Source organism: Felis catus, chromosome A1 (assembly GCF_018350175.1).
Source record: "Felis catus isolate Fca126 chromosome A1, F.catus_Fca126_mat1.0, whole genome shotgun sequence".
NCBI lineage: Eukaryota > Metazoa > Chordata > Mammalia > Carnivora > Felidae > Felis > Felis catus.
In genome coordinates this window covers 51136381-51150023 of record NC_058368.1, presented here as the reverse complement: position 1 = coordinate 51150023, position 13643 = coordinate 51136381, and the positions used below count along the sequence as shown (strand labels likewise).

Here is a 13643-nt window from a genome sequence, read left to right as displayed (position 1 = left end):
TGAGATCATTACCTGAGCCAAAGTCGGTCGCTTAACTGACTGAGCCACCCAGGCACCCCATAAATGTTCTTGTAAGATTTTAATTTAATTTAATTTAATTTAATTTAATTTAATTTATTTTATATTATCTTTTCTTTATTTATTGTTTTAAGTTTATTTATTTATTTTGAGAGAGACAGAGATAGCACCAGTGGAGAAGGGGCAGAGAGAGAGGGAGAGAGAGAGAATCCCAAGCAGGCTCTGTGCTGCCTGTGCAGAGCCTGATGTGGGGCTCAAACTCATGAAACCATGAGATCATGACCTGAACCAAAACCAAGAGTTGGATGCTTAACTGACTGCTTTTTGCTTGAGTTCTATTTTGTTTAATATTAACATTTATTTATTCCAGCTTGCTTTTGTTAGTGTTCCATCGATATTTCCCCGACTTTTTTACTTTGAACTTTTCTGCATCCTCATGAGTCTTAAATAACTTATATAACTGGTTTTTTAATTTTGTTATTATTTTTTAATGTTTATTTATTTTTAGAAAGAGACAGAGACAGAGACAGAGACAGTGTGAGTGGGGGAGGGGCAGAGAGAGAGGGAGACACAGAATCCGAATCAGACTCCAGGCTTCTGAGCTGTCAGCAGCCCAGCTCAGCAGTCGGAGTCCAACGCGGGGCTTGAACTCACGAACCACGAGTTCATGACCTGAGCTGAAGTCAGCTGCTAACCGATTGAGCCACCCAGGTGCCCCTGGATTTTTTAAGAAATGACTCCTGATGACACCAAAACCAGGAACAATAACAATTTTTTTATTTTCTATATTTTTTTAGTAAAATTTTTTAAAATGATAAAATGGAGTTGATCAAAATTTAAAACTTTTTCTCTTTAAAAGAGACCATTAAAAACATGAAAAGACAAACCACAGACTGGGAGAAAATATTTGTAAAACGTGTATCTATAAAGAACTTATACTCAGGATATATAAAGAATTCCTACAATTGAATGATAAGAAGACAACTTAATTAAAATAATTGTCAAAAATAGGCAAGAGTTAGTCATTTGGAAAATGCAAACTAAGGCCACAACATACCATTATGTACTCACTACACAGGAGAAAATAAAAAAGACTGACAATTCCAAGAGTTGGTGAGGATTTGGAGAAACTGGAACCCACACACATTACTGATGGAAATGTAATGTGATAGAGCTGCTTTGAAGAACAGTTTTTTCTAAAGTTAAACATGTACTTCCTAAATGACCCAGCATTCCCACTCGCAAGTATCTACCTAACAGGAATGGAAAGATATGTCCACACCAAGACATGCATGTGAACATTCATAGAAACATTATTTGTAGTAGACCCAAACTGGAAACAATATGCTGTCCATTAACTCCTGGATGGGTAAATAAATGTAGTATATCATACAACAGAATGCTACTCAGCAGTGAAAGAGAATAAAGTATCGATACATATATGGAAAAATCTAAAACCACTATGCTAAGTGAAAGACACTGGACACATAAGACCACATATTGTATGATTCCATTTATATGAAATGTCTGAAGGAGACACAACCATAGAGATAGAAAATGGATCATTGGTTGCTAAGGCTGGAGGTGGAAATAGGGATTGATTGCAGACCAGCATGAGGGTTTTATTTGTTTCTCTGTTTTTGGCATGATAGAAGTACTCCCGGGGCTCCTGGCTCACTTAGTCGGTAGAGCACGTGACTCTTGATCTCAGAGTTATGGGTTTGATTACCTAAGATTACTTAAAAATAAATTTTTAAAACATATAAATAAAATCTTTAAAAAAAATGAAGAGAAGTTCTCCAAAACTGGATGGTGATGATGTTTGTACAACTCTATAAATTTACTAAAACTCATTGAATTGGACAAAAGATAGATGAGTTAATGGTTTGTAAATTAGATGCTAATAAACTTGTTAAAGATTGTTTTTTATGTATACATAGTCTCTGTATTTTTTAACTGAACTATTTAGTCCATTTATTCTTCTTGTAATTACAGATATATTTGGATTTTTTCCTATCATTTTATATTCTATATGTTCTACCTTTCTTATATTTCTTTTCCTCCTCCTTTCTTGCCTTCCTTTGGTTTATTTTCTTTTTCCTAATTCCATATTTCTCTCTCTGTTAACCTGGAAGTGGTATATTCTACTGTTGTCTTATAATGGTTACCCTGGAAATGTCAACATGCATACTTACAAATCAAAGTCTACAGTTAATAGCTTTGCCCTTTTCTTGAATGACATAAGGAATTTAGAGCACATTAATTATAGTAACTCCCTGCTTATATGTATTGCTAAAGTTGCAATTTTTAACCCCATAAGACATTTTTATTATTTTACAAAGTCAATAGTTACTTAATTACCCACATATTTTTTGCTGTCGTTCTTTATTACATGTCAAACTCTTCGTCTATATTTTTCTCAAAAAATTTTTTGTAACAAAACACAGTATATTGTAGTGGTTAGCAGCATGGCTTCCAGAGCCAAACTATTTTACTTTTTATACCGCTTTTTATTTCTGCTTTAAACTGAGGCAGAGGGCTACCCAGTAACATGCTTAGGGTCACATCTAGTAAGTTGTAGGGGCAGGATTTGTACCCACTAATTCCTTATATTTAAACCCAATAGCACCCCCTCTACTGTGGGGGGCTTGTAAAAAACCATGGTCCAAGAAACATGGTGGTGGTACAATAGGCCAGAGCTCTTGTCGACTGTCAGCAAACTTACATGTAGGTTCAAATTCCTCCCACATCTTAAGGTTCATGAAGTTCATAAAGAACTCTTCTGTAAAGATTAACCTTACAAGCAAATCAGAGGTGACTTGAATTTCAACCTTATGAATACTTATAAAATCAATTTCTCTGTGTTTCTTGCATATTTATTATTTTTCTTCAGGTAATTGGAACTGTCTTGCAGAATTTATAGGAAAAGACTCCTTCCATAAAAATCCAATTCTGTTTCTGGACTCTCTCCACCTTGCTTCACTTGTTCCTGGGCAGAGCGATAGTAAACCCTTGCTGTATAAAGCAGATCACTGATTTTTCCCCAATATAAAGTCACTTAGATGTTGGTAAGCCTCAGGAGAAACTGTCTGATGAAATTGTTGGATGCTAGATAGATTTTGAAACCATCTCCGGTGAAGACGGTCCTTTCAGAAGAGTGGTTAGGACAGAACAGTCTTCTAGGTCTTCTAGGTTCTCTACCATCTCTGTAAGTCTATCTACTATATCACAGGACAGCACGCTGGAAGCATTGGCTCTGAACTTCTCCCGTAGGTCCTCCTGGCTCAATGGCTTCCTCCAATGGCCATAGAAGGTATCAGAGCGCTCTGTGAAGGTGGCTCCATCATTGAGAGTGACACTTATCTCACAGTATAGTGTGTTGAAGCTTGGCAGGTTGTCTTGAGGGTGCTCCAGCTCCACCTTACTGAGCAACTCCCTCACCTGTGGCCTGTTGATCTGGCATTTGTGGAATGATGGGACAGTGATGCTGCCATCAAGCAGTGTGGCACAGGCCACAAACTGGAAGGAATGACGAGCCTCATGCTCTGAGTCTGGGAAGGGCCTGTTTACATACTGGACATCTGGAATTCTGAGCACAATTCTTGCAATGCGGTCAATGGGAAGCAGGGCTCTGTCTGTTACAAGGTGCTTTCTCACAGATGCAGCTGCGTCTGCCACCCAGTGGGTGGCCAAATGTGCAGGGAACCGCTTGAAGGCCACATCCTGCTGGTCCAGCAGCCAAGTGTGGGAATCTAGGTTTGGAAGAACTTTTGGAGAATAGTTGGCATAGAAGGCCCCAAACCCTGTCTGCATGTCCAAGATTTGTCTGTTTCCTTGGAGACCCAGCATTGCCAGAAAAGCGGCTTCCATCCCATGCCTGGCAGCATTGCCGATATGAAGAGGCTTGGTCTGAGTGGCAGCGTTTGCTATGGGTGCCCCGGCATGAGAAACAGCAATAGCCAGGGCCTCTCGGCACTTTGTCATGCTGAGCCCCAAAAACTTGGATGTAGCAGCAGCACTACCCAAGGTTCCTACCACTGAGGGGGGATGGAATCTGGAAAGCAAAAAAGCAAAGAGTTGGAGATTTACAGACCTCAGTCAGTAGGAGGCAGTCTGGTATGATAGTCGGGAATGTAGACAATGGAGCCCTGCTGCTGGTGTAGCAATGGAGCCCTGCTGGGTTCAAATCTCAGCTCTACCACGTACGGGCTGTGTGATCTTGGGAAAGTTATTCAACTTGTCTGTACCTGTTTCCTCTTACATAACATGGTGACAATAATATCTGTCTCATAGGGTTTTGTGAGTTTTGAATGAATTCACATGCTTCCATCAGTGCCTGACACAATAAATTCTTTATAGTTATTGCCAGAAAGGCAAAAGTTGCTGCTTGCTGAAATCCCATGTAAGTAGCTATAAAAATGGAGGGCCTTGCAGAAATTGAAAATTCGCCCGGTATTCCAATCTACTCCTCTGCTAGCAGGCTGGATCAAGTGGAAAAATAAATATAAGATTGAATCACATGATATAGCCAGCATGTGACTATTTTTGCTCTATGGGTTGAACAGTCAGGTTCAGGATCTTCTGAATGTTCTCAATCTGAAGGACCTCAGCAAATATCCAAGTAGATTCTGCTCTGAGATGAGACTAGGAATATTCAGAGTACCTTGGGTGCCCAAATGACGTGAATCGCCCTAGGATGAGAGGCCCCAATGTATTTTATGGTTGTGGTTAGTTGATTCTCTAAACCCAAATGGGATTTTTCATTATTTCTTCTGGGGTCATACCTTAGTATATGGATATATGGTTTGCTGTGTGGCTGGAGAATTGACTTAGCTCTCAGCACTAATGTTAATATCTCCAGCTGATCTAACTCACCTCTATGTCAGAAAGCTCTACAGAGAGAACAGTGGACAAGTCAAGGGGGAATGCATCTACCTCTGGATGGGGCAGATTCTCTCCCTACCTCTTTGGTATGTCATTGGCTTCCTTGGAGAAACGCAGTAATTGGCCTTGCACTTCAATCCCAACATTGAAAGCTAAGAGCAGATCAAGGCCAGAACACTTTGGACTTGGAGGCAGAGCTTCTGATAAAGCCAGCAGGACAGGAAGGACCGCTCCAGAAGGGTGGGTGGCAGGATGCCATGTATCATCAAAATCCATTGAGTGAATCTATGTAAACATACACACACAAACAACAACCAAAAACCAAATTAGATTTACCTGAATGCAATGGCTTTTGGACCAGTAAGGGTTTAATTTAGTAATAACTCTATTTGATATGAGATTTTTAGCTCTGATTATCTGAAAATAAAACCTGTAAACCGGCTGTAATTCTTAATCATATGGCGGGGTACTGGATGTGCTGTCCTCTGCTTAGAGCAGGCAGGACTTTAGGGAGCAGCTAGAGAGCCCCAGTGAGCTTGGCTCTTACCCAGGTAACCAGAGCTCTCTGCCACAGCACCCGGAAAGAGTGCTTAAAAACAAAGCTGTGAAGTTAGGCGGCTGTTCCTCTCTTCCTCCCCCACCCTCCAGACAAGTTGCACTGAAAGTTTAATGCCATTTATTCCATATCAGGCCATATATTTTTGTACCTTTTTGTTATGAAATAATTTCAAACTTACAGGGAAGTTGCAAGAACTCTCAAACCCAGATTAACTATTAAGGTATATTTTAAAATCATTATTTTCTGCTATGAGGTTTTATTCCTCTTCATCCTAGCCATTTGCTTATCCCTGATATGAAATAGTAATAGTCAGAAGTTCACTTAAAAATCGATTTCCTTGGCTCTTGGATGTGGCTGATCTGGACACTGCTTGCTGGACATTTACTCTGGGATACACTATTGCGTTTGCCTTTCAGTATTCTGAACTACTGTCCCACAAAACATAAAACTATCTCAGACATCCCAACACATTCGTGTCTAAATTATATCTTGTATATAGATACAGACTGCTGCTGACACACAGACAAAGTATAAACATTGTCAGATGAAAAGTGCTGATTTTTGCTTCAGAAAATATAGACACCATATGGCCACTGTTTCTTTCTCAGTAAATATCTGTTGAATGAAAGGATGGATGAAAAGCTGGTTACTGAATAAGAACTGGTAGTGGCCACAACAAAAGGAATTGAGTCTTGATAGCGGGTTTTATATTTTTTGCTGTAGATGTTCAAAGTTAGATACCATAAGGGTATTTTTATCTAAATCCTCCAACTGATTTCCTCTACTTCACAATGTGTTTGAAAAGCGTCAGTTCACTGTAAAGCATCAATAACTACATAGAAGAGAGGGCCGACCACTTTATCTCTCTGAACCTCAATGACTTATCAGTGAAACATGGAAATTGAGCAATTTCTGAGATATTTCCTGGCTCTGAAATTATTATGATTGCCTAAAATTAGAAAAGATGTAAACCTCCTTACAGCCACACCGTTCACAAAAGCAGCATATGTCGGCGGGAGCCTTAAGTCTGGCTGACCCCAAACAGTGCTGGCCACATTGGAACTGTAGATCTGAAAGAAAGGAATATCAATCAGTAAGACAGAGTGGAAACACGGCATGCCAAGTCACCATTTTAAGAGCCATTCCTCATCGTGGAGGCATGACTTTAAGAGTCCTTATTTGAAAACTTCGTGCTAGATGGCAGCCTTCACCATTGGATTCCTCTCTTCCTTGTGGAAGAATACACAACTTTGTCCATGGAAGGGAGGGGAGATGCTGTTGCTGTATCCCAGACTGTGATCCACAGGTGCTCTAGCGGACGGAGTCTGAATTTACTCTTGTGTATTCCTTGAGGGTAAATACTGGCGAAGGTGGACTAATTGTGGAGAGTGGGTATCACGTCTACCGCATAAGCACCCACTCTCTGCTCAGAGTGCTGAACCAGCTTTTTTCCCAAGAGTCTCTTAAAGTCTTTGCATGAATGAATGGTAGGTACTATTGGGGTAGATGTTATTGCTTCTAGGACTCTCAGGTAAAAAGTGCTTTATGTCATAATAACAATAAATTATGTGATATTGCTAGTGTTAAAACTAGTCTTAAGATTGGTCTTTAGATAGTAACTTAGTAAAAAATATGGATGAATATTAAAACTCAGATAAATAGAGCATAGAAAAGCATAAAGCCATATACAACAATGCTATACACACCAAGTAATATCTCTAAAATGAAGAGTAGAGTAGTAGTAGCACATGAGCACACATCTCTGGGCACGTTGGTGGGTATGACTCACGAGCAGGCATATGTGTACACTTGGTTTTACCTCTCAAGTAGACGCTGAACTTCTTACCTTACTATATTCACTGGCTTTGTGAAACACTTCTGTATTGGTTCCCAGGAAGCCGACACCCAGGGTATCCAGAATCATTCTCTTGCTTCTCTGAATGACGTGGTCTGTCAGGTGCTCCACTGTCAAGCCATGGATCACTCTGGCAAAGCTTTCTGTGACAGACTTTAAAGGGAAGAGTGTTAGAACAGTGCTGTACTCACTTTGCATTTGCCCATTCCTTGCTATACAAGAGCCTGAGGTACTATTATGTGAAGAGTTTCGCTTCACAAGGAGAAACTCAGGTGATCAACTTAAGTTCCGTTCCTGAAGACTGATGAGTACTGAGCCCCTGTACTGGGTGTGTGAGGCAAAGAGATGTGGGAGTGCACAATATCCAGTTTCCATCCTCAGTCCAGCCGAGAACACAGACTAACATGCAGATGATGGTCACAGAGTGGGTAGGCTATGGAGGAGGGAAGCACAGAGTTAGGAGAGGATGGGAGAGACATCTCATCCATAAAGTGGGCATGCCTGAGTAGGGGGCAGTGCATTCAGCTAGGAGCTGCCGTTATTAGACACATGCCAGGCATCGTCCTGCCTGTTGTAAATACAGTATCCATTTAATGCCACGAGTTTCTGGGTAGGTATTGTGAGCGCCACTCGCTTTGCAGGTGTAGAGACCCAGATGTGGAAAGGTGACATTACTAAGTTCCACAGCTCTTAGGTGGTAGAGTTTGGACACAAATTTCTCTGGGTCTAACTCCAAAACTGAGCATGTAATTATTAAGCCACATTTCCTAAAGAGGAAAACAAACCTCGAAGCACCTGGGGTTCTTGTTGAAAATGGACATTCTAGTCCCTACTCCAGACCTCCAGAATTATCCTACCCCTTACCCCCAGATGAACCAGAAGCTTTGCAGGCATAGCACAGGATTCTGTGTTTTCATTAAAATCTTTAGGTGATTCTTAAATGCTCTAGTGCTATTATGTCCAATGTGGTAGCTACTCTCCACATTGGCTATTGAGCATTTGAAATGTGGCCAGTCCAAACTGGGATGTGTCATGAGAGCAAAATAAACACTGGATTTTGAAGACTTAGTAGGAAAAGAGGAATATAAAGCATCTCATTAATAATTTTAAAATATTACATGCTAAGATGATAATATTTAGGATATATTGGTAAATGAAATATATTTTTTTATTAAAAATTTTTTAAGGTTTATTCATTTTTCAGAGACAGAGAGAGCATGAGTGGGGGAGGGGCAGAGAGAGAGGGAGACACAGAATCCGAAGCAGTTTCCAGGCTCTGAGCTGTCAGCACAGAGCCCGACATGGGGCCCAAACTCACAGCCGGTGAGATCATGACCTGAGCTGAAGTCGGATGCTCAACCGACTGAGAACGACTTGAGAACGACTTCCCATTCATTCTTGTTGATGGAGATTACCTGAAGGCATGGATACCTGGGCTGGCTATGAACACTTAAGGGAGTCAGCAGGTGAAGGGGCCTGGGACAAGGGTGGAGGTTAAAGGCAGAGGTGCAGCATGGGCGGGGCTTGGAGACGTGAGAGGATGCAGTGATTTGGGCCAACCCCAGCTTCAGAGCTTCATGCAGGGGCGGAGGTGAGAGGGATTCGCAGACTTGGACCAAGCTGGGGAGGTTCCACTATGCTGAAGACTTCCTGTCAAAGGGGCGCCATAGTGCTGTCTTTAAAAAGGTAGATGTGATCAGAACTGTGTTTTGCAAAGCTCTCTCATGTAGTCTGTCATGTAGAGAATGGGTCGAGGGGTAGACAAGGGCAGGTAAGAGACTGCTGCAATAGCCCGGGTTCGGGATGGGGATATGGCAGTGCCATTTGCCAAGAGAGGGAGCACAGGAAGAGGAGCAGCTGAACAATGATAATGGGCTCACCGTGAACTTGCTGAATATGAAGTGCCTGCTGAATATGGTCGTCCTAGCGGAGAAGACCATTCTGCTTCCACCCACAAACCAGATAATAAAAACCCGCAGACTTATTTGCATTTCATAAGCAGCAGAGTACTTTGCAATTCCTTTAAATATCAAGTTCTTCAATGTGTAGGCAATTATTTTGTTTTCTACACATCTGCATAAGAGAACATCTATTATGTATAGCTAAAAGCATCCACTCTTCAACTGTGTTTCCCTACATGCCTAGCGCTTAGTACTGCCTAGCAAATGCCAGGTGGTTTCCCTTTACTGCTCTGAGTATTGTATCATTGTACAACCTCCTTGGTCTCTCTGAGCATTAGATATGTCAGTTTATTTATTTATTTATTTGTTTATTTATTTTAAAGTTTATTTATTTATATTGAGAGAGAGCAAGCGAGTGGGGAAGGAGCAGAGGGAGAGGGAGAATCCCAAGCAAGCTCTGCACTGTCAGCGCAGAGCCTGATACAGGCCTCAAACTCACAGACCCTGAGATCACGACCTGCTGAAACCAAGAGTCAGACACTCAACAGACTGAGCCACCCAGGTGCTCCCAGATACCTCATTTTAAAACATTAGCTATAGGGTAAGGAGTTTCTGAATTGGAAGATCCAGGGTGTCTAAGAATAGTGCCTGCACGGGGGTACAGAGATGGATCCAGTGCCCAGCTGCAAGTCCTCAACCTGGCCACCAGCTAGTCCCATATTTTCAGTCTTCAGATGCTCAAGTCATGGAAACCCTGCCTTTTTCAAAAGGATGGACTACATTGTATGTCTCTGAAGCTCTGGTAGAAAGGTGAGGGAGTCTGGGGTGGGAGAGAGCAGGAGAGAACATGAATGGGAGAGAGAGGGTGCTGGCACAGGTGTTTCTAATTAGGATGGAGAATAACAATAACTTTGTCATGCTGCTAGAAATTTGGGTAAACATATTTAGGGGCAGAGGGAGGCAAGGAGGAAAAAGCCCTGGCTTGATGATCCACCAAGTAAAACTTGGAGTTTTGAGAACTGGTTGGACCCCTTTTCTAAGCAAAATGACTTTATTTTTCAATGTCTCTTTCCATTCCCACAGCTCCCACAGTTAAGGGCATTTGGTGATTGATTGTTTACCTCTTCAGGGTTAGATCTGACCTGGGAGTGCGTTATGGGGAAAGCTGTATGCCTAGGGAGGATTTGTTGTCGGGGCTCCAACATGGCATCTGGAAGGTGACTGTGGCATCCATTTGCATGTTCCCATGGTGCTGGTGACCTATGCAGGTAGGGCCCCATGGGGATTCCCTGACAAGTTCTGAATAACGCCCTGTGTGCCAAAGAAATGGCTCCTGAGGAAGGGAGCATGAGAAAATAAACATGCAACTGCCCCACTGTCTGTAGTCCATCTATTTCTAAAATACTTCTTCTGGTCTTCCTGATTTTCTCATGACATTTACATTTCTTTTCAATAACATGCTGTGATTAATGTATATATTAAGACAAAACATGCAACCATTTGATAAATATTTCATGACATCTTACTCTGTGTCTGGCACTGTGCTAAGCTCTCTAGAATACTAAACCAAGATGTTAGGATTCCTGCCACAATAGGATTATCTTCTCCAAGAAACTAAGGACAGTAAACAGATCATTACAAAGGCAATCTGGCCATGCCATAATGGATATAGACAAGACTGGGAGGTTACAATTCAATGAACTTGCAATGATTCGTTTTCTTCCTAATTGTATGCAACAGAATCATGTCTCTTACTGGTAAAACACTGATGAAAAACAAGATGCAGTTAATTAAATAGCGCAGAGGCATGAGAAATGTTAAAATGCCATTTTTTGAAGAAGAAGCAGGAAGCTGTAAGGAAATTGAGAAAAGGAGAGGTAAGCTAGAAAACCGATTTAAATAAGCACATAAAATATAACAATACCTTGAGCATCGTGTTGAAAGAGGAGGCTTATCTCAGGAGTGAACTGGAGGAGTAATTCACTTGCTAGGTGACTCCCTTTATACCCTTCATTCTTTCCAGCCCATTCTCTTTCACTTCATTCTGACGCTAAAGTTTCCATGATTTCAACACCTCCCAAGTACAATTACTTCCACTTCCTCTCAACGAGTTGTTTAACCCAACTGGAGATGAGGAATTAGACAAGGCTGGGAAGTAATGTACAAATGGTCAAATGATTTCTCATAGATATCAGGGAACTGAATGCATCTTGTGCTTAGATGCCATACATCAAAAGTAGAAAAATTTGCACTCTTTTATTCAGGTATTCTCACTTCTAAAAATTTATCCTAAGGAAATAGGCATGGATGTATAGAACAAAACTTAGCAAAAAATAATTCACAGATTTGCTTATAAGATTAAAAATCAGAAACAATCAAATGTCCCCTGTGGATTGGTTAAGTAGAATATGGCATGCATGGGGGCGCCTGGGTGGCTCAGTTGGTCGAGAGACCGACTTCGGTTCAGGTCATGGCTCGCGGTTCGTGGGTTCAAGCCCTGCATCAGGCTTTGTGCTGACAGTTCAGAGCCTGGAGCCTGTTTTGGATTCTGTGTCTCCCTCTCTCTCTGCCCCTTCTCCGCTCACACTCTGTCTCTGTCTCTCTCTCAAAAATAAATAAACATTTAAAAAATTAAGAACAAAAGAATATGGCATGTACAGTGTTTAAGGCCACTCATCTTCCCCTTCCATTTCACCCCTGTCGGACACCATGGTCTAGGGACAGATGTGCCAGCCTGAGTTCCTGACGGCTTGAGATTAAGAAGGGCGTTGGGAGTTAATCACACTTTTCCCCAGCTTGTTCACTTGTTTGCTCCTGCACTGCATTTTTGCATATACAGGTCTCCAATTCCTGGTCCTCTGCCTGGCTCCTGGCTTAGGATACACTGCCTGCTTCCCTGCTATTATTGCCCAAAGACACTGGCCTGACAGCTTGTTCAGACCTCTTTGCTGATAATCAATCACTGTGGCTTGGCTGGGCTGGACCTCGCTCTGCTTCTCTGGGTAATTGTTATTTCCCTTGGGCTGTCTAGTCTTGGACAATTGGTTTATGCTCATAGTGGTACAGAAGACAGGTTAGTTAAAATCTGAAAAATTCCTAAGACCATTTTTACATGAAATGACAAACGGGCTCTGATGACTTCCACCATCTCACCGTGGAAAAGCTTTATAAAGGAATGATGAGTTTTATCATATCTGATGAGCTTTCGCAGAAGTGCCGTCATTTAGCTTCTCTGGGCTCAGATTTTGCGAGTATTTTTTTTTTTAACTGAAGGATAGTTGACGCACAATGTTACATTAGTTTCAGGTAATGTAGTGATTTGACAACTCTATATGTTATGCTGTGCTCACCACAAGTGTAGCTACCGTCTGTTATGGGACCCTGGAGTATCTTCCCTATGCTGTACCTTTCGCCCCCCGGACTTATTCATTCCATAACTGGATGTCCGTTATCTTCCACTCCCCTTCTCCCATTTTGCCCATTCTCCCCACCAGTTTGTTCTCTGTATTTAGGGGTGTGTTTCTGCTTTGTTTTGTTTTAAAGATTCCACATGTAAGTGAAACCATATAGTATTTGTCTTTCTCTGACTTATTTCACTTAGTATTATACTCTCTAGTTTGATCCACGTTATTGCAAATGGCAAAAATCTCATTCTTTTTTATGGCTGAGTAATATTCCATTATATAGAATACATATTATATGCACACACACCATATCTTCTTTATACATTCATCTATTCGTAGATACTTGGGCTGCTTCCACATTTTGGCTATTGTAAATAACACTGCAGTAAACATAGAGGTACATGTGTCTTTTCGAATTAGTGTTTTCATTTTCCTTGGTTGAATACTACTAGTGGAACTACTGGATTATGTGGCATTTCTATTTTTTTATTTTTTGAGTAATCTCCATACCATTTTCCACAGTGACTACCCCGATTTACATTCCAGGTTTTGCCACCATTGAATTCAGAAGAAGAGCTGGTTCAGTTATTTGCTAGTTTAATTACTTTGTACTTTTGTGGAACTGTGACCAATTTAAAGACTAAGGGCTTCTGTAATTAGAGTCACTTTCTAAGTATCCAGGGGCTTAAATGATAAATTGTACTATGATGGCACCTCTCCAATCAAAAAGGATTGTTGAATTCCTTTTGTCTTTTGCTCTTCGCTCTAAGTAGAAGCCAGGGTGATTGTTTTTCAATGCAAATTTTCTCTTCCATCCCTCTCCCTGGGGAAAAGCAATGGAGGGCCAGCCCCGTGGAAGGCCCACACAGGAAGGAACTGAACACACCTGCTCACAGCCAGCCTGGACCCTCCTCTTTCCATAGCAAGTCCAGTCTTCAAAGACTGGTCCTGGCTACCAGCTTGACCGTGACCTTGTGAGAGACCCTAAGCTAGAGCCGCCCAGCTAAGCTGCTCCAGGATTC

At 41.4% G+C, this 13643-nt stretch overlaps 1 protein-coding gene and 1 long non-coding RNA gene across 2 annotated transcripts in view; one reads left to right on the top strand and one right to left on the bottom strand.

Moving 5' to 3' along the window:
• LOC123384532 overlaps nt 1–13643 on the top strand; it is a 43520-nt gene that overhangs the window by 14070 nt on the left and 15807 nt on the right. The gene's annotated exons all lie outside the window — the stretch shown is intronic.
• ACOD1 (aconitate decarboxylase 1) lies at nt 936–11270 on the bottom strand. The gene is made up of 5 exons (XM_045054566.1): nt 11142–11270; nt 7308–7469; nt 6442–6531; nt 4982–5187; nt 936–4072 (listed from the first exon to the last, which is right to left on the bottom strand). Exons 1-5 carry the CDS (start codon nt 11148–11150, stop codon nt 3127–3129), a joined length of 1413 nt encoding a protein of 470 aa, XP_044910501.1. The 5' UTR covers nt 11151–11270; the 3' UTR covers nt 936–3126.